Raw genomic sequence first — 25,443 nt, forward strand, 5'->3', positions numbered from 1 at the left:
AATGGGTGCAATGCTAGATATACTACTGCAAACCTACAGCATTTCTGTAGAATTAAGGAACAGTAACATGAAACACATTTAGAAATAATCCACACAAAAAGCAGCATGAATTTGACTGGTGGAGAGTTTTATGCATGACACCATAGCAATCAAATAATCTTTCAACTGCAAAACTAGTGTCAGGTAAGCTACGGAAAGCCAGTAGATTAATTTTCTTATGAAAGTGACTGAATACGTTATAATAGTAAATGAGGGACTGTGCTCCCTAATCGCTTGCTGCCTCTGGTGCGTTGTAAAGATTCATGCAACAGCACACCCTGCTTTAGAGGGATGCACAATACTAAACACGGTTGTGTATAGATGTATTAAATGAGCTAAATCATAGCGTTGAGGGCTGTTTTTTATGTTGCTGTTCAAAATGTGATTTACACACAGCATGTAGACTTTGACGATGGCTGTAAATGCGTGTTTTCTTCCTCAATAAACTGAACATGAATTGCAGTAATGCTTTACTAAGCAAATATGAACTGCTCAGATGTTCTTACAATCACCAAGTGAAACTGGCTCATGATGAACCACACTGTAAGGAGAAAACTGCAGACCTCACAAAGCCACCGCATATAACATTTGATAGACAAAATGCAATTGTAGGGTGGAGATATCACTTTACAGCAAAAATACTAACACATGCAATTTATTTTCACTGTCTATGTTAAAGCAGTTTCATAAATCACAGAGTTTTAAATAATTCTTAGTGCAAATCTGGTCAAATCTTGGTCCGCCTTAATGTTCTATTACGTCTTCCTATGACAACATTAAGCTGTTCTCAAATGTTTGGTAAAAATACGATGCTTAATCCGATATTTGTATGACTCATACAATTAAAATAATACAGTTTAAAAACTCATTGAAAAAAAAACTCAGTCAAAACAGATTAGTCGTTCAACTGCTAAAAGCCATCATCTTTTGAGATACTTCACCAATTTTACAAATTGCATATGAAACTTCTGATCTGTGCTGATATGGTGACGAGCTCAGACATGACACATGACCATCATTTTGACGGACACATTTTGATTTGATGAGGAAAATGATTATATTTCCTTGCTATATTTGTGGGCAGGAAATCAGTGTGGAGAGACGGATATTCAGTAGTTGATAAAACTAAGAAATCCCTAAAGTGGCTCAAATGAACATTGTGCCAATTTTACAGAGGAAATGGTAATGTATTTATAAGATTGGTCTAAACTTGTTTGGTTTGTTTGATTTAAACTATGATGTGCTCAACCATGACTCACATTAGCTTATAATAGTTCTGACTACTCAGTGGTATTTGTTTTTTTGTGTTTTTTTTTACTTTGCTTTGCGAATTACATTTTTTTTCTCTATAGATACCTACTGAAGCTACAATTGAATGTTCAGCAATGATCAAAATTGAATGCAATGCAATACTTTGGTGGTTGATTCTCTTTCCAAAGAATTTTCATCTCTTTATACTTATTTGGAGAAAAAAGAAGTTTTACTTTAGCTTGTTTATGCCTGTCAAATTTTCATTTAATTTGGCACAAGTGTGTTTTTTTTGTTTTTGTTTTGTTTTTTAAACCAGAATATTAAAAGTTGAATTCTGTCTATACTGTATATGAGATGTATCTTTCTAGTGTGTGCATAAAAATCAGAGATTTAGATATAAAAAAAAGTATATGCTTTTTGGATTATCAAAGGGCTGGTGGGTCTTTTTCTGCTATTTTGGTACTTTGTTACAATCAGTTGTTTGTCAACTTGATTTGAACTGTCTGTTGGATTTGTTTGTAATTTCATTTTGATTGTAGACTTGCATTAGGTTGGGTCTTCTTGATTTGGGCATCAATCCAGGGCATTTATTTCACAATTTGAACCAGTTGCTGAGAAGGGTAGTTTAGGGTCAGTCTTTGTTCTGTAATGAGTAAATATGGCGCAACTAATATTTACTTTGAATTTCCCCTCAACTGAAAGAAAAAGAAATGCAAGTTATTTTAGTAGATCTACTTCTTCTTAGCTATTGTTTTATTATTATTATTATTATTATTATTATTATTATTATTATTCTGCATCTCTTTTTTCAAGGATTTGGCATAAAAGGGAATTAATCTGTTATAGTATATAGGATTTAGCACCTCATCTCAGCAAAATCATAATTTAAGCAGCTTTTGACAATCTTACTTTTCTGTCTTGTAATCCAATAAAAAGATCATCTGTGTCTGCATGAAATTAATATATAATTGGCAAAACGAATCTGCATTGCTGCTCAATGTCAGCAGTCTATTGTAGAATTGACTATATTTTATCTTTGATGTCAGCTGTGTCATTACTGTCTACCTAGATGCAGTAAATTCATCCATTTAATGATGTGCAAAGTGTAAATACTATTGCTTTCCATCCTATGCCACAGTTCTGCCTTTAATTCTGACTGAGATCAGGCAAAGCAATTTATTTGATGCTGAAACCTCTAAGCCCGTATACAGGTACAACATACATCGACTGATATCTAGCATTGGCCTCTTGTTCACTTCATGTATTTTAAACAATCCATGAACTAGCTTTTAGTTTGAGTGAGCCACTTGATTAGTGTGAGAAGCCTCGATTTCAATGTTGTTTCCTCAGGGAAATGTACATGTATTATGAATAGCGATATAATAAAAGGTTGGAAACCAAATTAAATGAAAATATACCATTGATAAAACTTCATGACAGTCCATCTGTGTGTCAAAGCTTTTTATTTGCAGCTCCCAAATCTCAGGTAGAAACTCACCTGGGGGTATATGTGTTTTTGTTATTGGCAGAGATGTACTTCTTTTTTTGGGGGGGTGGAGTCTTTTTTTTGTTTTCCGTACTTAATAATTTATTTTTATTTATGTTAATTTCTTTGTCCCCAAAGATTGAATTTTAGATTTCCCTTGATTTCTTTCTTTTCAATAAATGTTCTGAGAACAATCTCCTGCAAGTCCACTGTCATTCTTGTGTGTAGAAAAGGAGCATTAGTTACCATTATGTAGAAGAAAAATAATTTTAAGTACTGTGTTTATAGTTTACAGCTACCATAATCCAATGTCTTTTGAGGTCCATCGAAAACCTTTAAACCTTAACACGCAAATCCTATCAACACAAGATTATAGAATCAAGTAGCTATGTCCATACTAATTTCAGTAGAGGTAGAGGCCAGTACAAAATACAATCTGTCACCATAAATTGTCTTAAATAAACCATTCACATCAATGTAACTATATTGAAATAACACAATGTTTTTTCTTAGTCATAAAACTGGCACATGTGGCTAGCACTGTTGCCTCACAACAAAAAGGTTGCCAGTTTGCATCCCCATTCAGGCCTTTCTGCGTGAAGTTTGCATGTCCTCCCTGTGTGTGCGAGGGTTTTCTCCAAGTTGTCCAGTTTTTTTCCCACAGTCCAAAAACATGCAGAGGTTAATTGGACACTCAAAATTGAGCACAGGTGTGAATGTGAGAGTGAATGGTCACTGTGTTGGCCCTGTGATGGACTGGCGACCTGTCCATGATGTATCCTGCCTTTCACCCTGTGTTAGCTGGGACTGGCACCAGTGGAGGATAAAGGGGTAGATGATGAATGGATGGATGAATGAATGAATTAGACAACCTAAATGAAAATCCTTTCTATTTGTTAATTTTTACTGTGTACCTGCAGTACCGACATGGGCCACCAGGGAGAAACGACCGACAGTTTGGGACTCAAGCTGCATCTTGCATCGTGACTTATGATTTTAACCTCACAATAATATAATTAATCGAAATTATTTTGGTCATGATAATCGTGCCGGGAATTTGTTTTATATCATCCCACGCCTATTCCTAATGATACAAATAAGGATGAATGAAAAGTGATTCACAAACACAAAATCCTGGGCAATGTGGTTTTATTTCATCATAAAACACTGCAACCAATATTTACGTTTGCAATGTATTATTGTTATCATTATATTGTGATTATTATTAGTTGGTAAGGATAATTCAGCCAGTTTCAATAAATCATACAAAACGTTTTTTTGATTAGTAGCTTCTTTTTTTAATTGCTTTAACAAATAAATAGAGAGGACCGATCAATGGTGACGGTGATTTCATTTTAGAAGGTAGATCATAGGCAATTACGTGAGGTGAATGGAACCCTCTTGTCCTCTTGTCCTCGTCCATTCACCATGAAACTTTGTTTATGGACAGAATTACACACTGAGATTGAGACTCGAAAGGAAATACACACACGTCGAGATTACTCCACATTCACAACTGCAGTTTCTGGGGAAATGCACTTTTTGTAGTGACATTTTATAGACATAATTAGGAGTCCACCGTCCTATTTGTGATGGGTAAACTCGTTGTTTGTAGTTTTTAAGGGTTTAATGTTGACGGACAATGATGGGCAATGTTGCTGAGACTTGCATAGGATCTTTTCACTGGTGCGTTTTGCTTCCGTGCCGATTTGGTGACGGTATCGTCCACAGGAAGTGGATTGTCATTCTGTTCTGGTTGTGTCTGTCCTTGTTAGCTTCCATGCTCATGCGTACCATTTAAAAAAAAGATGCATTGACTTGCTCCTAAACAGTGGACGTGAAAGAGATTTGTGTTAACCTGCTGTCAACAGCAGCAACATGTTGCGTGTCGGGGGCAAAGCAGCATGGTAAGTGCATCTTTTGAGTTTAAGTAGCGGCTCAGTTAGCTTTGTTAAGGACAGTACATGCATGTAGGTGGTTGTTTGACAGCTGGGACAGCCGAGCTAGCTGTGAATAACATCTCTCTTTATAAGTAGTGCTACTTACTAGAGGATCAATCACACAATGTCACTGATATTTGTATTATAACTTAAAAAAAACGACCAGTGCTACATTAGTGGATCTCTACATTACCCTGCCAGCTAACTGTTAGCAAGGCAGCTAACCGTTGTGTGACAGTCTAATGTGATCTGACGTGAAATCCATGTTATTCACTCGCTAACATCATGCTACACTAACTGTATCATACGATATGGAATCCTTTTAGCTTGACGTTTTATAGTAAAGGTGCATGCAAATATTCACTGGCTTATTCTTGCTTGTATTTGGGATGGTGGTGCTACATTACCTATAGTTTAGCAAATACTATATCCTAAGTACCATTAGCCCACCGGTTTTTTGTGTTGTTGCTATGTTCAATTCGCTATTAAGAATTGAAGAACACTTTCACTTTTTATGTCAAGTCATTTGAAGCCAAATAATGAGCCACCTTTGGCCATTTTTAAGTATTCAACATAGTCTGATTGGTATTAATTAAGCGGCCGTTTAACACTGAATTATGGATGTAATTCTTAACTGTTTTTATTATCAGAAACAGGATAGAAGCTCTAAATCAACATAAGCTTTATTTTCTTTCATCAAAAAATCCTTCATCCTTAAATCAGAGCTGTACCCATTTTAGTTAAATCTGTTTTTTGTAATTGTAGTGTGATGTTTGTGTTGCATAGTCATGTAATCACAATTTCCATGATATGCTTTACATATATAAACATAACTAGGAACTGGAGTAAAAAAAAAGCATCACATCAGTTTCATGCTCTGTCATGAACTATGTTAAATTGCATTTTCCTGATCAAATTCATAAATTAATGAAAGAAAACCGGATATCAGCTATCATTATGCATCATCCGGATTTTTGTAAAGATTAGCTTTGGCCATGTCAGTCAACTTCGATTTATAGCATACCAATGTCTATGAAAACATTGAGTCTCTGGTTCCAAAATAACAGTTTTATATATGAATGATTGACATGACGGTTAGGTACTTGCATTATTAGGGATGGAATAGGTTCATTTGGTTGTGTATTTTAGTGTCTATTTTCTCTGTCTTTTCAGCATGGCCTGCAGGAATCTGGTCTCCACCAACATGGGGCTGAGATTTCTGGCACCACTGCAGAAGCTTCACCCTTTGTCCCGTGCCATCCACCACCGCTATTCAGGAAATGGCAATCCTCAGCGGCCACCCCATCGCATGGCAGCACGCTATTTTACCTCCATGTCACGATTACCCATGCGACCACTTAAGCCTCCTCCTGGGTCTGGGGGTCATGGCTACCAGCAGCAACGTAACTTCTGGGTAGCCCGCCTTGCTGCTAGGCTGCTAAAGCTTCGGTACATTCTTCTGGGCACAGCAGTGGGAGGAGGATACACAGCTAAAAAGGTCAGTGATTAGTAATTAGTTAAATGTCTATCTGTCTCAAGTTGCCCTTGCATGATCTTTAAAGCAGGGCTGAATCAAGTTCAAATGGAAAATCACAGGTTAAATCAGCTACTATTAATTCACCAAGGCTGCAGTTAATTGTCATATTTTGGTTGTTCTATACTCTGCGCGAATTGAAAAGTGAAATACATTTATGTTGAAAACAGTTCATATCTTCAAGTTCTCAATCTTATATTAAAATACAGCATAGATAATGATTTGATGGTGTCATGTGGTAATGTTCCATCACATGAACTGAAGCTTATTTCAGCTCTATGTTCTGTTCTACATATTTGAAAATAACAGGAGTTTGTTCATTTACTTCCAGACATATGAAGAATGGAAGGAGATGCTGCCTGATTTTAGTGAATACAACTGGGTCATTCCTGATTTTGTCTGGGACTTGAGTGAACAAATTGATTTTGGTAAGCCTGTTTATCTTAGCATACCGTCTCATTTACTGGAAGACATACAGGTTGACGAATAATGTGTGAATTGCTGACCACAACTTTTAAAAGTGATTCCTGATTTCAATGACTCAAACAGTCAAACAGGGGCAATCTGTTTTCTGATCATAGTTGCAAGGTTATGCATTTTATGAAACACAAGACTCCAAACTGTTGTCTCCACTTTACCTATCATCTCTTGGATTTTATAGATAAACTTGCCAAAGCTCTACCAGAGATGGAAGAAATAGCCAAACTGCTACCTGATCTCGACAAGATTGGAGAGAACTTCACTTTCCTCAAAAGCCTCCTGTCGTCTGGTGAGTAAACAAAAGCTGAATTGTCTCCTTATAATTACTACATCATGACAACAATACAATTGTTATTTGCAGATATCACAATGACCGTACACAGCAGAATAAAATCATTCATGCACTAAAATGATATCTCTTGAGAGTTTCCCTCAATTTGCCTCAGGTTTACATCTCTGGTTTTTCCTCCAAGAGGCCCAAAAATTAATAAATTAAATAGTCATGAAACTCTATATGGAATACCGTTTTTTATTTTCAAGTCCAAACAGACTTGATGATGGCATTAAGAATAAGAGAAATCTTATATTGCAGACAAGTCTCACACAATTAGAGGAAAATAATGTAAAAGTAGATTTATTTTGATTGACTTTTAATGACAAATCTTGGGTTCCTTGTTTGAAGTGTCCTTTTTTACAGTTTGTAAGTGGTTTCACTTGACTTTTCCAGTACACCAGCTGCTTTGTTTTAATTCACACCATGTAGCTGTGTCCCTGCTGAAACCATCATCCCTCTGCTTCTGTCTTTTATGATTTTTTTTTTATCTTGTCTTGTTCTGCCTTTCTCCTCCTCCCCCTCCCCATCTGTCCTCCTCCACATTCTTCACAGGTGTGAGTTTGGGTAGTGAAGTCAAAGGAGCTGGTCTGCATCTGTTGTTAGGTGTGTAAACTCTGCACTCAGTAGTGCCGCCTACTCCCCCTTTTCTGCCTGCTGCTTTTCGACCACCATCTTGCCATGATTTTTGTATGTGGTCCATGTGAAACTTTGACATGGTTTGGCTCTTTGGGCAGGAAGATTCAAATCCACATTGGCTTTGAGGTTGCAGACCAGTCATGCTGCCAGAAATAGTGGTGATGACCAGTTATGAGGATGGTCAAAATGTGTTTGACTAAGAGAAAGCAGTAAGATTGTTGGAGCCCACAAATGCTTCCTGTTCTTGAGTTTACATGGAAGCAGATGTTATTGAATGTGAACAATAACCTGCAGTTGTTTTGAGTTTATTCAAAGCTCTAAAATATAGATTATCTTGTGTTTGCTGTTAGTTTGTCTCCCTTACACTTTTGACTGTCTCCAGACTGACTGTCCTTTGCTACACTTTATCCCATCTGTGTCATTTTTGCCTCCTTTGACTTCCACCTTCTCTCCCCTGGCCTGGCAGCTTTCATTAACAAGACTCTCTCCTTTCTAATATTTGGGGTGTTCTCACTCTGTCCACATTCTACTCACATTCAGATGTTTGGAAAATGCAGTTTACATTTGACATCAATTGGGGTTGGAAATTCTTGACCTACACAGATATTTAAAATAAATATTTTATTATAAAATATATTTATTACATGGTAATAATATATAGCAATGGTTTAACCTTTAATACATTTAGGTTATGTAACTAGTCCTAATCTTTGAAAAAGTCATTTGTACACAGACTTGTCCGGCCAGACTGGACCACACCTCTTATGAGTCATAAAAAAGAAAAGAAAAAGGGATTGGCTGGTATTTTTTAGTTAGTTCATGTGCATGGATTTGACAATCATATAATAATATGATATATGTAAACTTCAATTTGGCTTGTTCATTATAGTTTTACACAGTTTGTTTACATAATGTGTGAAGGATTTTCCAAACATTTGAACTTACACTGGTCTGTATTTTTGTTATCATAGACGTGCTTTAAATCGCTGTGTTGTGTTGCCCCCTAATCTTTGTTTTTGTGGTTTTTATGTCTCCTCTGGTAGAAACCTCAGTTGATCCTTCTCTAAAAGCCACAGATTCTTCTACTGCAGCTACACAAGATGCCAGTGACAAGCAATACAAAAAGGCAAGTTTCTAAAAACCTTTTGACAATTCTCTGCTTTCTGTTCTCTGCTCTACCACAGCTCAGTCATACTCTGCTTCTGTCTGCATCTGGACTACCTTTCACTTCAGTGGACAGAACAGTTGTGAACTGAATCAAAATGTATTCGCGCAAACCTACTTGAGTCAGTATTATATTTTGCAACAATTGATGCAACAAATCATCAAAGAGATTTTTGATTATATGAATTTAAAAAGTGTGTTGACTCCCAAGTGGCCCATATACTGTACATACATGTAATGATTGTGGATGCCTTTTGATTCAGTCTGTTTGATTCAGCACTGAAATTATTCACATTGGTTGCTGTTATCAAGAAAAATATTTCAACCCCAAGGCAACATTAATATTAAGTGTGGTATTGCATAAAACAGGCTTTACCATTGGCATGGAACCTATATGCTATAATTCTGATATTTAGTTTTGCTTTAAGACCCTTTAATGCTTGTCATTCTTATTCATGGAGACCATTACTTTGTATTCATGATGTTTATTTATGTTGTCATTTTTCCTTGTTCATTTTTGTGTTGTCCCTTCACATAAGTTGACCAGGGTTTTTTTTTACACTATACAGTTTGATCATAAATACAAGAGCTGCAGTTAAAATGATAGTCTCCTCTCCTATCCCCTGCTTTTTGTCTGCAATTATGGTCTCCAACATGAACGTCTGTGTTGTAAGTAGATTGTTCACTTCAAAACACATTTTAATATGTATCATGTACAGTTAACAGAGCGAAAAAAGCAACATTCAGTGGATTATTGCACAGTTAAGTCATGTTGGGGACCCCTGAACCAAAGCATTCTTTACCTGCTGCTTTACATAATGCCTTGTGCTTTATTCCAAAAATAGAGCATTGCTTGCTTTGCTTATTTCATCATGGATATATATTTGCATTTGCCTTACAACATTCTGAAACACTGTGGGCTGAACTGATGGTTTGTATTTACTGCTGACTGCAATTACAATAGTTTCAGAGTTGTCTGAATCATTGATCCTGCATAATGGCAAGGAAAGGGAGCAGAGTCACTGTTGTTGCCACTTGTGGAGAGGGGCTCATTGTGGTATTAGTTGCCTCTTCTGCCTTCAGTCTGGCAAAGTTTGGAACCTCCCTTTAGTGCCTGAGAGACACTAACTTTGTTAGGTTACACTGATGATGGTGGCAAGATTACCAAATCCAAAGATCTTGACTCTGTTATACTTGAGCCTTGACAGAATCGTGATTCTGCAGCATGAACAGCAGCACTGCCATTGACTGAGGCACAGACCCGTTTTCTCCTGTTCTAGTCTTGTTATGGATGCAGCATTGGCCTGCGTGGCTCACCAGCACAGTGGCTGGTTGTTGTGTTTTTTTGCTGCTCCTACCTTTCTCTCACTATGACGCACCTCAGCAGGGTCTGCTTGGGGAGCTCATTCTTATTCAGCAGCAGATCCAACAGCACGAGGAGGAGGTCCGGCGGGCCGCTGCAGCCAATACTGTTCGTTCCCCACCACCTGAGTCTGCTCCCAGTCCGCCTCCAAACCCCCCTCAGCAGACACGCAAGGTGAAGGTCTCACCCCTCGTAGATCCGTCCTATCCTACAAATGGCTCCAGATAGACCTCAATTACGAAGTAGAAACAGTATTTATTCTAGAATTGACCACTTTCCATAACAAGCATCAGAGAAACCATGAAGATTGCAGAGCAGTGTGTCACCGATTGTCTCTGGACAAATGTTGTCAGTCACTTGCAGGTTCATGGTCTCGACTTCACCCAGCATCACTGATTAGTATGGGTGGATATGCTCAGATTGTAATTAAGATGGGGGGATATTTAATAATCACAGCAAAGTACAAAGTAAAGATTCTGATGTCAGTAAAAACAAGACGTTTTTTCACACAGTTTTAGGTAACTGAACTACCCTCTAATTTTGTTGGTATGAGTATATTGTGTTAGTCCCTGACATACAGGTGATGGAGGACATACATACATACAGGTTGCTAAATAATAAATCAACACAATAACACATTTCAGTGCTATGGCCATGCCATATTTACTATTCTTTAGCTGACTTTGTGTTTACTTTGTCTATCACACAGACAACGGTGGCATCTTTAAGTAAAATCCCAGCTGAAATAGGGAGAAAGGCGGGGTACACCCCTGGATAGGTTCAGCATTCACACCTACAGTCATTTTAGATTGTCCACTTAACCAATTTGCATGTATTTGGACTATGGGAGGCAGCCTGAGTATCCGAAGAGAACACACATAGGGAGAACATGCAAACTCCTCATAGAAAAGCCCTCGGTCAAACTGGGATTCGAACCAGTGACCCTCGAGCTTTGAGGCAACAGTGCTGGCCTATGTTTTACATTCTCTTCCTTAAATTATGTTAAAATAGGCTTGTCAGCCCATTAGTCTTAGCCCCTGTAGCACCAAAAGTAGTCTCTATGTTTGTGAGGCTGTGCTTTGTCAGTGGGCTGTGCATGGTCCTTCATAGTTTGACTCCAGAGGTCACATAGAAGCTTAGTCTCACTCGTGCAAAAGGATGGAGGATAGTCTTTTTAATAGCGATGTATTCATTTACAATGTACGGAGACACTGCATGAAGGGGAGTGGCAACTTGCTGCATGGTGTGCAATTCACTTTTTTGCAAATAACTGCAACTAACTTTTATTTTAAAAAAGCTGATTCTGTTATCAACGGCACAGGAGAAATCTTTGGCCTTGTAAGAGATTTCTCTTGCCCTAACGACAAGCCTAATTATTGTCATGTAAATCATTATAATACACTGGTAGTACATATTGCTTGAGAGTCATGTACTGCACAATTTTGTGGTTATTTAGTGAAGAAATTGTTTTTCTAAATTAATTTGATCTGTCTGTCTGTCTGTCTGTCTGTCTGTTAAATTCTCTGCTTCTCTCCTGCCAGTCCCATGAGTCCGTGTGTGCTGTGTGTCTCCTCCTTTCTTTCCTGGTTTTCATCCCACCAAAGCTATTGCATTTATCGAAAATTCATGATCACATGGTTTTAAGACAAATCAAGATGAATGAATAATTTTGGTATTAAATTAATCTGTTTGTGCTTGTTTCTGAAATGGAGCTTGTTGATCAAAGTTAAGTGATCTCAGAATGAGTAGTTTCTGCCTGATATCTGAGTTTGTCCTTCTCTTCATGCATTAACTTGACATTCACCTCTGGCTCTCTGTAATACAGTATGCTGGGATTTCATGCTTGTGAAGTTGCACAATCAGTGTAACGGAAACCCTTTATTTCAGATCATGAAAAGTAAATATTAACAAAGCTTGTTGCTGTTCTTTTTTCATCTTTAACCTGTAGTCATCAGACAAAGAAAAGGTAGACCAGCTTCAAGAAGAACTGCTACGCACACAGGTATGGTAGCTTTCATGAAACCTTCTATGAATCTATTGTGTGCAAAAGCATGTCCCTTTATTTTTAAATACTGGTTTTATGTCTTAGTGAAATGAAATTTACCAGCTCTGGACAAGCTGTAAATTAGGTTTTGATCATACACGTCCTTAGCTAGATTTTATAAAGTGAAGACAAAACGAAGATTCACTTCAACCTCAGGTGACTTTGAGCATTTAGACAAAACTAGACCTACAAATATTGACACATCAAACATGACTTTCCCCCCAAGAGTTGTGGTGCAGTGCACGTCCCACAGAGGGCGCTAAATCTTAAGCAGTTACTTGCTGAGTAACAAACGGCAAAAAATGCTTTGGTAGTAAAAAGGTGCTCATGTTCTGACAGATAATAACCTTTTTAGAATAATAATATTTATGTTATTATACGATGATATTTTATAATAATAAAAGCAATGCATTCTTTTGATATAATGTTTAACTGATGCCGATTGTTGATTGAAACTACTTTTTATTCCATAGTTAAAATATCAGCGCATGCTGGAAAGACTGGAGAAGGAGAATAAAGAGTTAAGGAAAGTAGTGCTGCAAAAGGATGATAAGGGGATTCACCAAAGGAAGGTGAAGGTAGGTCTCAAAATACAAACGCATACAATTCATTCTGTTTCTATTCTGTAGACAAACAAAAATGTTTTTAGATACTTAAGGTGCTGTTGATTTTTTTTTGTTGCTTGCTGTAATTATCTTTCACTTATTCCTTGAAATAATCTTTAGACTTTGGGAATAAAAGAGTCCACTAAATGCTTTTAATAATGTTAATTTGTGTCTCCTCCTGATGTAGAAATCCCTTATTGACCTGTATTCTGAAGTTCTGGACATCTTGTCTGACTACGATGCTAACTACAACACACAGGATCACCTGCCCAGGGTAAGAAGCAGTCAAATTTAGTTGTATAAAAATACAGTGCATTTAAAGAAAAGCTTTATTTATTTTTATTGGTTTATTTATTCTCATGAGATACCTAAGTCTGTCTCCTTGTGTTACAGGTGGTTGTGGTTGGGGATCAGAGTGCTGGAAAGACCAGTGTGCTGGAAATGATAGCTCAGGCCAGGATCTTTCCTCGAGGCTCAGGAGAGATGATGACACGTTCTCCTGTAAAGGTCAGTAGAATCAGCGTGAAGGAATATTTGTATATTCATCTCCTTAACGATTGGAAACTATTACTATTAAGTATACTTGCACATAAGAAACTGGGCTATTTTAGAAGGTGAGAATGACTAGACTATTTATTGTTGTTTTGAAACACATCAAAGCTTTTGATAAAACGCATCTTCTCTCTGTAGGTGACACTAAGTGAAGGACCCCACCATGTGGCCATGTTCAAGGACAGCGGCAGAGAGTTTGACCTTACTAAGGAGGAGGATGTAAGTCACGATGGCGTTCACTTCATCCTCCTAAAACATGCAAAAGCTTGAACTTGTTCACTCGACGTTACCTTGTTTTTCTCCCTGTGTCCTGCAGCTCGCTGCTCTGAGGCGTGAGATTGAGCTGAGGATGAGGAAGAGTGTGAAGGAGGGACAGACAGTCAGCCCTGAGGTTGGACACATCACTTCAGTTTCAGTCTCAGTTTATTCAACAGCATAAGGAGTTAAATACATACATATGCAAATGAATAGAGACATGTGAAATGGGACACGCTAATAGCCTCTATGGAGCTTGACAGCAGGGGCCCAACTACTAAGTATGATGTCTAAGTGTACAACTATTATCAGACTATCCACAACAGAAAACACACATGGATAGTAATGATAATAATTAACTAACCACAAATCAACAACAAGAGGTATTCTCTAATCATAAGAAGATTACAAAGTAGACTACATTAGTCCATTTATAAGATCCAGCCATTTAGGCTGTTCACACTGATAATAAAAGCTGATAATGGTTTACTTCTGTAATAATAAACATGTTTTTTTCTTTGCATGTCAGACAATATCATTGAGTGTCAAAGGGCCTGGGATCCAGAGGATGGTGCTTGTTGACCTACCGGGTGTCATCAGTGTGAGTATTCATGCTGTTGTATGTGTTCCTACATTTATTTTACTAAAATAGTGTACTAAGTTCTAACTCAAATACACATGCACTGTTCTCTGTCAAGAACGTTCTGTTTTTGAGTATGTTAGTCTGTTTGTTTTTCTGTCTGTGGGCAGCATAACTCAAAAAGTAAAGGACAGATTTCAATGAAATGTTCTGGCGATGTAAGTTATGGCCCAAGGAAGAAATTATTAGATTTTTCAGCTGAGGAAGAAAATATTCAATTTTAATGAACAAATCTGGGTTCAGTATTTCTTATTTTTTAATCTCGATAGATAGATGGATGGATGGATGGATTGATAGGTGGATAGATTCTAACAATTCTGCCTCTTTTTTTTTACTGTATGACTCAGACGGTGACGACTGGCATGGCATCAGACACCAAGGAAACCATTTTCAGTATGAGCAGAGCCTACATGCAGAACCCCAACGCAATCATCCTCTGTATTCAGGGTGAGCCATGAATCTAATATTTCCAATGACAACAGTTATATATACAAGTTAGTGTGTAGTGTTACAGTTAACAAGGATGTGATTCCATGTGAAGAAGTTTCTATGCCCCTGTTGTTTTTTCTTGAGTAAGGAATGAAATGTTTATTGAATTCATAAACTTAATATAAAATATACTGTTTGTATATATATATATATATATATATATCTTGTCTCTTGTGGCCTTTGCTCCCTCTGTTCAGATGGCAGTGTTGATGCAGAGCGGAGTATTGTAACTGACTTGGTTAGCCAGATGGACCCCCAGGGAAAGAGGACCATCTTTGTCCTGACCAAGGTTGACTTGGCTGAGAAGAACCTGGCCAGCCCGAGCAGGGTATTGAACACATTTTGCTTGTCACTTGCTCTTCCGCTAGACCTCTAGTGCAAGTCACACAACAATCATTGTATTATACTGAATATCATTGTCTTTGTGTGTGCTAATACTGTGATTAATGCATGAATCTGTCTATTTGCCCTTCATTATTGACAGCCATTGTTATGAATTTGAAAGTTGGAATATACAAATTTTGAGTCAAATCATGACACTATTGCATCTCTGGTTAAAAAATAAGGTCAACCAGCTGATAACTGAGGAGCAACAATATGCAAACTCTCCACCAGATGGTGCTCTGGTGATTTGGTTTTGACCAGATTATCCCTCAACATGCCAGTGTTTATTGAGCGCTTGGTGCAGACTTGACAGTTTAAATCATGTTTTTGCAAATCATTTCAGATCCAGCAAATAGTGGAAGGAAAGCTGTTCCCCATGAAGGCCCTGGGGTACTTTGCAGTAGTGACAGGCAAAGGTAACAGTTATTACTTAATAATCCATTTGTGGTGCATTAAATCTCTCAGTATTTAAAGAGAAACGCTCATGTTAATTTACCTAATTTTGTTTCATGATAACGGTGGTAGCCAGAGCTTGCTGATCATTCATGAGGATTTGCCAATATGCTGTTGTTTGTGGGAATCTTTGTTAAACCTGACTTATTATTATTACTGTAATAACAATAATAATAATTATAATAATAACAACAATAATAATGATAATAATAATAACAATATTATTGTTATTATTGTTATTATTATTATTAATAAAACATGATGTTTGCTGTTTACTCGTCTACAGGGAGCAGCGCTGAAAGCATAGACTCAATTAAAGACTATGAGGAGGACTTCTTCCAGAACTCCAGATTACTGAGGTAGGCCATTCATGATTCCCCAAACATTTATGTTGCATCATAATCAATTTAAAGTTGACAACTAATGTATTCATTTTCTTTAGGGACGGCATGTTGAAGGCCCATCAAGTGACCACAAAGAACCTGAGCCTGGCTGTCTCTGACTGCTTTTGGAAGATGGTTCGAGAGTCTGTTGAACAGCAGGCGGATGTCTTTAAAGGTAAAAGTGAGCTTTAAACATGTGTACAATTGTATCCAGTTTCTGTTAGGTGTGATTCTTAAACCTTGGGATGTGTAGCAATTAGAGAATGTTTATGTCCAAAGCCCTTATATGGAGCATGGCTTGTTTTAAAAGTGTGATTCAACATGGAGGGATTTTATTTTTTGACCACAAGCACTTGACCCTATCAATTATGCTGCACAGGGAACAGGTGCTGCTGTTCCTGTTATTTTTCCTGCTCCTGATCTTACACCCTTAATCAGCCCATCCTGCCACACTTTTCCACTCTTTCAGTCTTGCCTTCCATGTGCAATTAGTCTAGACAATTACAAGCCCATTGCTAACTGCACAGGAGATTTATGGCCATGAGACCGCAGGTCCCATAAGCCCATTGTGTAGTGTATCGATCCATAGCCCATCAAATTACACACAGCCAGCCTCAGTTGTCTATGCTTGGCGCCACCATGGTACCACAAACCACCAATTAGCTTAATCTCCACTGTGGATAGGGAGCTGTGGAAAGGGACAGCGAGCTTTGTGTGTGTGTATATATCTGTATTTCTCTGTGTGCATATGTGAGAACCAAAACTCCTGACTTTTGATAAAGTGTTTGTGATTGGCCCCATCCCCTCTACTCCTTAGGGGCCAGTTAAGAGAGTGAGTGTGCAAAGTCCTCGCACACTTTTATTAAAGGATCGACACCATTAGCCGTCTAAAAGCTCCCCATATGTCATACAAAGTAAAAACAAAGCAGGCTCTGTCCCTGTAAGATCATTGTCTGTTGATTACAGAGAATGACTGTTCAATGAAGCATAACATCATGAGTGAAAAGCGATTGAAACATTCAGGAGATTAATTTCATTAAGGTGTGGTGAGACACACCTGAAAAATGGCATACAACAAGGTAGATTTGTAACACAAATGTCCCAAAAAGGGTTTGTTGTGGAATCATCTGAATGCATGTCACAGATTTTAAATGTGAAGTTGAAGGTTATACTTGTTGATGCCGAAAAGATCTATTCAAATCAGATATTTACAGTCATTTTTCACCTTCTCCTCAGCATCCCGTTTCAATTTGGAGACAGAGTGGAAGAATAACTATCCTCGACTGAGAGAGCTGGACAGGGTGAGACATTAATGCTTTTGACAGTTGTTATAAACACAGCATTTGTGTTGATATAAAATAACATGTAGTACAGTACATTACAAAACTACTCCAAAACCATATAATCTTATAAATGTATGTTGTATTTTTGCAGAATGAACTATATGAAAAGGCCAAAAATGAAATCTTGGATGAAGTCATTAGTTTGAGTCAAGTGACCCCACAACACTGGTAAGTTAAGGACGAGTTATAGAATATCTAGATTATCAAAATACAAATACTATAAAAATATTTATAGAGGTCCGGGCAGATAACTAGTACCCCCATCTGATATAGTGCAATTGTCAGTCAGTCAGTCATCATCTAACCGCTTTATCCTCCACCAGAGGGTCGCGGGGGGTGTTGTGCCAATCTCAGCAACATCGGGCGATAGGCAGGGTACACCCTGGACAGTTCGCCAGTCCATCGCAGGGCCACACACAACTAGAGACAAACAACCATTCATAGTGCAATTGTTTAATGATAATACATAACACAATAATTGCAAACACTAATGGTCTGTCTCTCTAATTTACATTTTATGTCTGCACTGCAGTGTAATTGTACACATTTTCTTTTTAATAAAAACAATGTATAAACTAAATATTAAATACATTGAAAAAACCTTTGGCAACATTTAAGTTTCTCAGTATAAAAGTGCTTAATTTGTAATAATAATCAGACTACCTCTATATATTTATCCTAATTAATTTTGGATTCAGTGAACTTCGGCTTTACAGATGCAGTGTTTCCTCCAGGACTTGAGTCAGAAGCCTTCATATTGTGAATATAGATGGATGCTAATTTTAATATTTTTAGTCATTCTTGTATTCACAGAATGTAGACTTATTGGGCTGTCGCCTGGAGGCGACTGAACTTTGTAAAATTTTCTTCTAGAAGACAATTAGATGATGTAGTATTTGCAGCTGGTACAGGATTTAGTTGAAAGCTATTTTGAGGGCAGTCTGCTGGTTTTTCTCTGGATGAATTTCCTTGTATATGAACATTGAACTATACCTCACGTCCAGTGAGGAAAACCTTGATAAAAAAAGATGTATGCATGGTGGCTGTCCCCAGTGTGCGTGCCATCAGTTCTCTCAGATCAATATTCTGATGAATTGCCCATGGACGAGAACAGGGGTGGCCCTCTTAGCCAGCCACCAGCCAGCACTATTGGAGAAAACACCTATTGACAATGAGGAGTGCTATCCTGAACAAAAGGAGAGCCTAATGAAATATGAGCATGCGTTTATGATAAATGGGAGAGGTGCAACACTGCTCTGATCTCAGGGGAACCTGAATAGGTTTTGTTCCATTGTCACACTGCTGTTGAGTGAGAGAGAGTGAGAGCGTGGATGCTTTAAGCCACTAATAGGATCGTACTTATCTGAAGCTGTATCGGAATCTACAGTCAAGTGCAATTGTAGTAGCACCGACTACTACAAATGAAAGCAGCTCAGCTATAGTTATTTGCAAGTCCCAATTAGTCACTTGAACTGAGCCGATCACCTAAAAGCAACTTTGTTCAGAGTAAGATGTTAGATAAATCTCACATCTGAGGCAAAAAAATTATCCAAACCATAAAAAGGGTTACATGTTCACATGTTTCTCATCAAAAATGTTGTGTTTTACTAGAACAGTGAAAATTAAGAGGTACTAATCGTGTTTCATTTCTTTTAAAATGACAATATTTTATTTTTATCCCTGAAGGGAGGCCATCCTACAGAAGAAATTGTGGGAACGTGTTTCCACTCATGTAATTGAGAACATCTACTTGCCTGCTGCTCAAACAGTGGACTCGGGTACCTTTAACACCACTGTAGACATCAAGCTGAAGCAGTGGACTGACAAGCAGCTTCCGCACAAAGCACTGGAGGTAAAAGACTGTACTAAGAATGGACTGTCTTAATACAACTGGTCATATTATAATTAGGCATGGGAACTTCAAGTAAAATTGCAGCCATTATGGATTATCCAATGCATATTTATATTATTGCATTTAAGATGCATTCAGTGACCCTAGTAAATGTCATCACTTCCGTAAACACTTGTGGTATACCAAATGTTTGCTGCTGCTGCCCCCTTGTGGTAATAAATGCACCACAAATTAGACAAAAAAATTGTCAATCAATGTTATCATTGATAAACACATAATTCAGTCTTTTTATTTTCTTAATATAATCATGAATAGCTCCCTTAATTGATAAACATTATAATCAAATTAAAAATCAAATATTCACGCCCACCTTAAATTATCATTGAGAGTATCATAGTAATATAATCATAATAATTATATACATACCGTACTTTAGATTTTGTTTTTATGTTTCTTTCACATATTCTGTACGCTATGTCACAATTCTGCTGTCGAGTAATGACTGAATTATATGTTTAATGAAATGTTATGTTTTGCATTTTCAATGAGGCAGTGTCCTTCTGTTATTATAATCCTTTTCTTTTTCCAAAACACTTGTCCCCCTGTCAGGTTGCCTGGGAGACACTGCAGGAGGAGTTTGCCCGCTTCATGGCTGAATACAAAGGCAAAGACCAGGACGACATTTTTGACAAGCTGAAGGAAGCTGTGAAGGACGAGAGCATCAAGAGGCACAAATGGAATGAGAGGGCCATGGACAGCCTGGTAAACACACAGTATATCCACTCACACGAGGCACAAGGATACAGAGAGCATATGTACAGGTTTATTTAATCAGTCTCTTCCTAAAGCAATGAGATTTTCTTTCTGCCCTTCATGTTTGTGTTCTCCAGAGGGTAATCCAGCACAATGCCTTGGAAGACCGTTCCATCACAGACAAGCCTCAGTGGGATGCAGCAATTCAGTTCATGGAAGAAACCCTTCAGTCACGCCTCAAAGACAGTATGTTAGCCATGACGTCTCCATTGAACTTCACCCCAGTGCTCAACTTTCTTCTTTATTCATCTGATATTTTAGCTTTCAAAATGTTTCATAGGTGTATGTCAATAGGTTTTGCATTTATAATATTAGGATAGCACAGATACAATGTTTTCTCTTGAAAGCATCAAAATATCAGTTGGTCACACATGGACATTCCTCTGTATGATCTAGTTTAGTGTGGTTGTCTGTTTCACAGCATTATTATCGACTTAAAATTCAAGGTGCAACCATGTGGTTGTGATAAATACTCATAATAGATGCATTTAATTTTCTTTGAATTGTGGTCCTCTTGTCTCTTGTAGCTGACTCAGTAATCAGAGATATGGTGGGACCAGACTGGAAGCAGAGGTGGCTGAACTGGACAAATCGTACAGCAGATCAGGTCAGTGTTTGAGGAGCACAAATCCCAATTTTAAATCCCATTTTACTATAGCTTCAGTCCTGGAGCTCAGTATAAGTGCACAATTCAATAATGCACAGTGCTCAATTCCTTTTCTCTTACCTTACGTATGTGTAGCACATACGTAATGAAACAAAAAATGAGCTAGAGCGGTTGCTGAAGCTCCACGATGACCACACCGCGTACTTGGCCAATGACGAGGTCACCACAGTGAGGAAGAACCTTGAAGGACGAGCGGTTGAAGTTGACCCTGGACTGGTGAGAGCAAAATATCTGTGTCTGAGCTTTTTTAGCAAAAGAAAAATGTAACCACGTTATGATGACTGTGAATAGTTCCAAAATCTGTGTTACTGGCCTTTTTTTATTATGTCTGCCTCCCGTGTACCTCCTGGAGTATTGATTACCTTCTTTTGGACAGATCAAGGACACATGGCATCAGCTGTATCGCCGACACTTTTTGCAGAAGGCACTTGCCCACTGTAACCTCTGCAAGAGAGGCTTTTACTACTACCAGAGACACTTTGTTGACTCTGAGGTAAGGAGTTGTTTTCCTTATCAACATTATTCTAACCTGTGTCAAATGCTGTTGTATGAGATTCTGAACTGTTGGTTTGCATATTCTCTCCCAGCTGGAGTGCAATGACGTGGTACTGTTCTGGAGGATTCAGAGAATGCTGGTCATCACAGCCAACACTCTCCGACAGCAGCTCACCAACACTGAGGGTAAAGTTATTATAGACCTATTCATTCTTAATGGTTTCCCACCATTTGCAGATCAAAGTCCCTTTCTCCTCATAATGTTTTTTATCTTAACTACTGATATTCTGATGTGTTTCTTACTGGTACAAAGGCTGTTATTATACTTACAGTTATCATTTAGGTTTTTAGTCCATGCATTCAGATGTCACTTTCTCTGATGGAGTTGCATTGGTACCTTCAGTCAGTATTCAATACTGAGTGAACTGGATAAGAGTTTTGACCAGGGCAGCTGAACAACAGTTATGATATAATTTACTGAGAGTCTACAAGCAGTTATCCAGGTAATTGATAATAATTCAATCGTACAATTCTGCACCCAGAATGCTCAAATACATCCATTGTGAGATTAGACAGTTCACCAGTAAAGCATTTATTTATGGTATAAGTTCAGTCAGAAAACAGAAAGCAAAATCCAATGTATTGTTGGTTAACGGGAAATTAATTGTTATTCTTTATCCATTTTTTTCCCAGTGAGGCGATTGGAGAAAAATGTGAAGGAGGTACTGGATGACTTTGGGGAAGACATGGAAAAGAAGACCCACCTCATTACAGGCCGCAGAGTCCAGCTGGCTGAGGATCTCAGTAAGATGCACAGACACTTGCAAACACAAAAAATTCCATAGAAGAATTTACATGCGTAAATAGACTAGATTGTTGTGGTTTTGTTTTTGGTTAAGAGATTATGAGATTTTAAAATACAGTCAGTCAGCCAGTCCGCCAAACCCAGACTCTGGTATAACTCTTAGAGGCTGCCATATGGGCTGTTATAAGCAATATTTGTAGTCCCAGTATATTGTAATAAATAGTTTCATTACAAGAAATCTTAAAGTTGTCAGAAGGTGGCAGTGGTGCTTAAGGGATGTGTATTGACTAGTCTGTTAAAGCAGGATTCATTCAGGAAATGGTTCATACTAATATAGAACAGACAAGTTCAAATAACTGGGATGTGAATTGGCCAGCTGCTTTACTACTGTTTTCTCATACTCTTGGTAATTCTTCATGTAATACACAGTAATTCTGTCACATCGTTTGTACAGTTGTTTGTAGATATGAACCAGTCTTTGTAGGTGTTGGATGAACATTATGTAGTTTTAGTGTTTTGTTTTTTTTTCTTTTTATGGTCACCAACCTCTCATAAGCAAAAACACCATGCTGAGCTCTGTATATGTGTGACGTTTGATATCATGTTTATGTACATGGCTGCATGTTGATGCTGATGATGTGTTTTTACAGTCTATTTGGACATCTGCTGTTGCACATGAGAATGTAAGGAAAGTAGGGAATGGTTTACTATTTCCTTGTCAGTCGTCATTGTATCAGTTAACAGAACCTTACTGGGTGTTGACATGTCCACAAAGGATGCCAAGTCTTTTTCTCTGTCTTTGTCAATTAATTATTTCTTGAGGGACTCGTGCACTCCAGAGTATGGTGATAGCTACATGTTCAGTGAATAAGACAATGCCTGATGATTTAGTTTTACCAAATGGCATCTATCCAAACATGCTAAAATATAATCATGTAAACGAAATGACTGGATTAGGTTTATTTAAATGAACAATTTGGTTCCAAAATCAGATGTCTGCCACTTAAAAAGATTTTTTTTATTTTAAAGTCATGTTTATTTTATGTTAGTGAGAGTTACAAGTGTCTAAATTTGAGTTTCTACAACTTACAAACACAGTGACCATACGAGTCATGCGTTATCCATTTTCTCCAGCTATGTAGTGACAGAGACTTGATTTACGGTGCTTTGCCCTCTGGCCCTGAGAAATCGCATCCGTCTGTCTGAGTCCTGCTGCCAGATATTCTAAACTTTTACATGCAGAATCTAAGTGAAGTGAGGTCCTGCTTGGACCCGCACATTTAAACATTAACATTATTTGTTTAAGCCCTTACACATGCATACTATCACTATTGGTTTCTTCCTTCACATGGGCCATCTGACTACTGATTGAGGACTTGATTGAGGTGAAATGAATGACCTTTAACTATAACCAGTTAATGCTTAACCTGACTGCAATTCAAATCTTAGCCCTAACCTTAGTAACCAGTACCTCATTAAGGACCTGGTTGTGGTCTCCATGAGAACTACTGCCCCTGACCTGGTCAGTGTTTATGCCAGAAAAGGTCCTACAGAGAGGTAACAAATACAATTACACGCTCACACAGACACGACCCTTAAGACTTTGGCACAGTACTGTATAAAACTATTGTGCCTTTCAAAAGACAAATGTTTAGACGAACACACATCGACAGTCATATACATATTCATACAAGCATGTCAATGCATACAGGCTCAGACTCATTTTCAATAACACCAGCCTAGGGGAGAGAAGAGCACACAGACACACAGTCCTCTCTCCATTCCACACACTCTCTGGGATGCCCAGACCTGCCTGGCCTTGCAAATCCCATAAGGCAAGTCGATCCCAAACTTTCCCAGACAGCCATGAAGTTCTCACTTCTCACCACCAAAGACTCCTCTCAGCAGTAGATGTGTGAATATGGTTGAAATCTGTCATGGGATCCTATAGGCTTGTGACACACCTGTTCATAAATGCACACAGTTTGACAGGCTGCTGTGGTCTATTATGGGAACCATTACACTGGCTTGCTGGCTGTTATATCTTAGGTTTAAGTTGTTTCACTTTTACAATAGTAAATAAAGACTTAAGAGTATGCTATCGTTCTTTACACTTCAATTGCAAATGGCCGTGCTAAAATTGCAATTTTAGCACGGCCACCCAGTCCTGTCATTTGTGAACATCTTAGGGCCAACGATGCATTTTACAGCGTTGTCTTCTACCTTAAGGTCTTTGGGGCTAAACCCATGAAGACCTCTACTGTGAACCAGGGCTGCTATGGTTATTTGATTAATTGATTACTCAATGAATTGTCAACTATTTTATTGTTTTTTCAGTTAATAATTAAAGGGCTACTTTTCAAATGTGAATATTTTTGGTTTATTTGGTTTATATAGCAAGGAAATAACTGAAACTGAATAATTTAGTTTTATTGACAAACAAATTCTTACATTTTATGGATTAAAAACAATGTGATTAAGCAATTGATTATGAAATGAATTGCATTATCCCCATGTTTCTCCTCTTTCAGTCCAACAAGTGAGAGTGTGTTGCAGATTTGTTGCTTTGTCAGTCTATGGGGTTGAGTCGGTGTTCGAGTGGAGGATGATCAGGGTCATTAGATGCACAGGCCTTTAGATGCACAGGTCCATCAGTCTAGACTGAGCTGCATGGCTGATGGGAGTACTTGACGACATGCCTCAAAGTATAAAATGAGCAGGCGTTCTGGGGATTTTTGAAAAAAATCACGTCAAAAACTTGTGGAGCTCTTCAAAGTTTAATTGCTGTTCAAAGCATGTTTTTAACTCAGTTGGTTGTGCACTGACATGTCCAGTTACTGTTCATCATGTCCCACTTTCATAATTTCTCGATAGGAGAGAATACTTTATTTCAATATAACAGAAGTATCAATATAATATTTATGCACTGTGCAAAATTTTTAAAAAAGGAATCAACTTTTATAACTGACAGACATGCAGTGTTAGATTAAATTGGGTTTGTGGATGTCTTTTTGAGAAACAAACTTACTTAATGCATTACACACACACATTCTTCAGCATTTTAAAAGGCAGCAGGTCAGATGGCCTCAGGCCCAAACTATCACCTGACCCCACAGGTCAGCCACCCAGCTAGTTCCATAGCCTGCTTGATCTATCTCTCTCTCCATCTTTCTGGATCTGCCTTTGTCGCCATCTTCCCGTTCTTCTTACTTGACGAAAAAAAACGACAATAACAAAAATAACAGACAAGAGACGACCCCTTGTATAAGTAAATGAGGGAAGAAAGGGTGAGAGATAGGACATGGGAGACAGGATAAACACGCTCAACAAAGGCAGAAATGTGCTCCAAGGGGCAGTTTGCTGTTAAGCTTTTTCTGCCCCTACTCGCAGACGGGCCCAGCATCGCTCGGGTTACAAATTCAGGTCATGTGTGTGT

At 38.0% G+C, this 25,443-nt stretch overlaps 1 protein-coding gene across 5 annotated transcripts in view; it reads left to right on the forward strand.

Annotated features, from left to right (window-relative positions):
* Nucleotides 1-4,510: 4,510 nt before the first annotated feature.
* opa1 (OPA1 mitochondrial dynamin like GTPase) overlaps nucleotides 4,511-25,443 on the forward strand; it is a 33,244-nt gene continuing 12,311 nt past the window's right edge. Inside the window, exons 1-29 of one of the 5 annotated variants that reach the window (XM_044043885.1) lie at nucleotides 4,511-4,683; nucleotides 5,890-6,214; nucleotides 6,582-6,678; nucleotides 6,912-7,019; nucleotides 7,617-7,667; nucleotides 8,744-8,826; nucleotides 10,249-10,401; nucleotides 12,176-12,229; nucleotides 12,745-12,849; nucleotides 13,064-13,150; nucleotides 13,270-13,383; nucleotides 13,567-13,647; nucleotides 13,745-13,819; nucleotides 14,213-14,284; nucleotides 14,671-14,770; nucleotides 15,010-15,140; nucleotides 15,540-15,612; nucleotides 15,936-16,008; nucleotides 16,092-16,207; nucleotides 17,269-17,333; nucleotides 17,467-17,543; nucleotides 19,062-19,227; nucleotides 19,837-19,989; nucleotides 20,118-20,226; nucleotides 20,568-20,647; nucleotides 20,783-20,923; nucleotides 21,084-21,200; nucleotides 21,295-21,388; nucleotides 21,896-22,006. In XM_044043885.1, the coding sequence (XP_043899820.1) occupies nucleotides 4,655-4,683; nucleotides 5,890-6,214; nucleotides 6,582-6,678; nucleotides 6,912-7,019; nucleotides 7,617-7,667; nucleotides 8,744-8,826; nucleotides 10,249-10,401; nucleotides 12,176-12,229; nucleotides 12,745-12,849; nucleotides 13,064-13,150; nucleotides 13,270-13,383; nucleotides 13,567-13,647; nucleotides 13,745-13,819; nucleotides 14,213-14,284; nucleotides 14,671-14,770; nucleotides 15,010-15,140; nucleotides 15,540-15,612; nucleotides 15,936-16,008; nucleotides 16,092-16,207; nucleotides 17,269-17,333; nucleotides 17,467-17,543; nucleotides 19,062-19,227; nucleotides 19,837-19,989; nucleotides 20,118-20,226; nucleotides 20,568-20,647; nucleotides 20,783-20,923; nucleotides 21,084-21,200; nucleotides 21,295-21,388; nucleotides 21,896-22,006 (3,040 nt within the window). In that variant the 5' untranslated portion in view covers nucleotides 4,511-4,654. The remainder of the gene's footprint in view (nucleotides 4,684-5,889; nucleotides 6,215-6,581; nucleotides 6,679-6,911; nucleotides 7,020-7,616; nucleotides 7,668-8,743; nucleotides 8,827-10,248; nucleotides 10,402-12,175; nucleotides 12,230-12,744; nucleotides 12,850-13,063; nucleotides 13,151-13,269; nucleotides 13,384-13,566; nucleotides 13,648-13,744; nucleotides 13,820-14,212; nucleotides 14,285-14,670; nucleotides 14,771-15,009; nucleotides 15,141-15,539; nucleotides 15,613-15,935; nucleotides 16,009-16,091; nucleotides 16,208-17,268; nucleotides 17,334-17,466; nucleotides 17,544-19,061; nucleotides 19,228-19,836; nucleotides 19,990-20,117; nucleotides 20,227-20,567; nucleotides 20,648-20,782; nucleotides 20,924-21,083; nucleotides 21,201-21,294; nucleotides 21,389-21,895; nucleotides 22,007-25,443) is intronic. The other 4 variants (XM_044043886.1, XM_044043889.1, XM_044043888.1 and 1 more) reach the window with 4 other exon arrangements.

This window comes from Solea senegalensis, linkage group LG14, assembly GCF_019176455.1.
Source record: "Solea senegalensis isolate Sse05_10M linkage group LG14, IFAPA_SoseM_1, whole genome shotgun sequence".
Classification (NCBI taxonomy): Eukaryota; Metazoa; Chordata; class Actinopteri; order Pleuronectiformes; family Soleidae; genus Solea; species Solea senegalensis.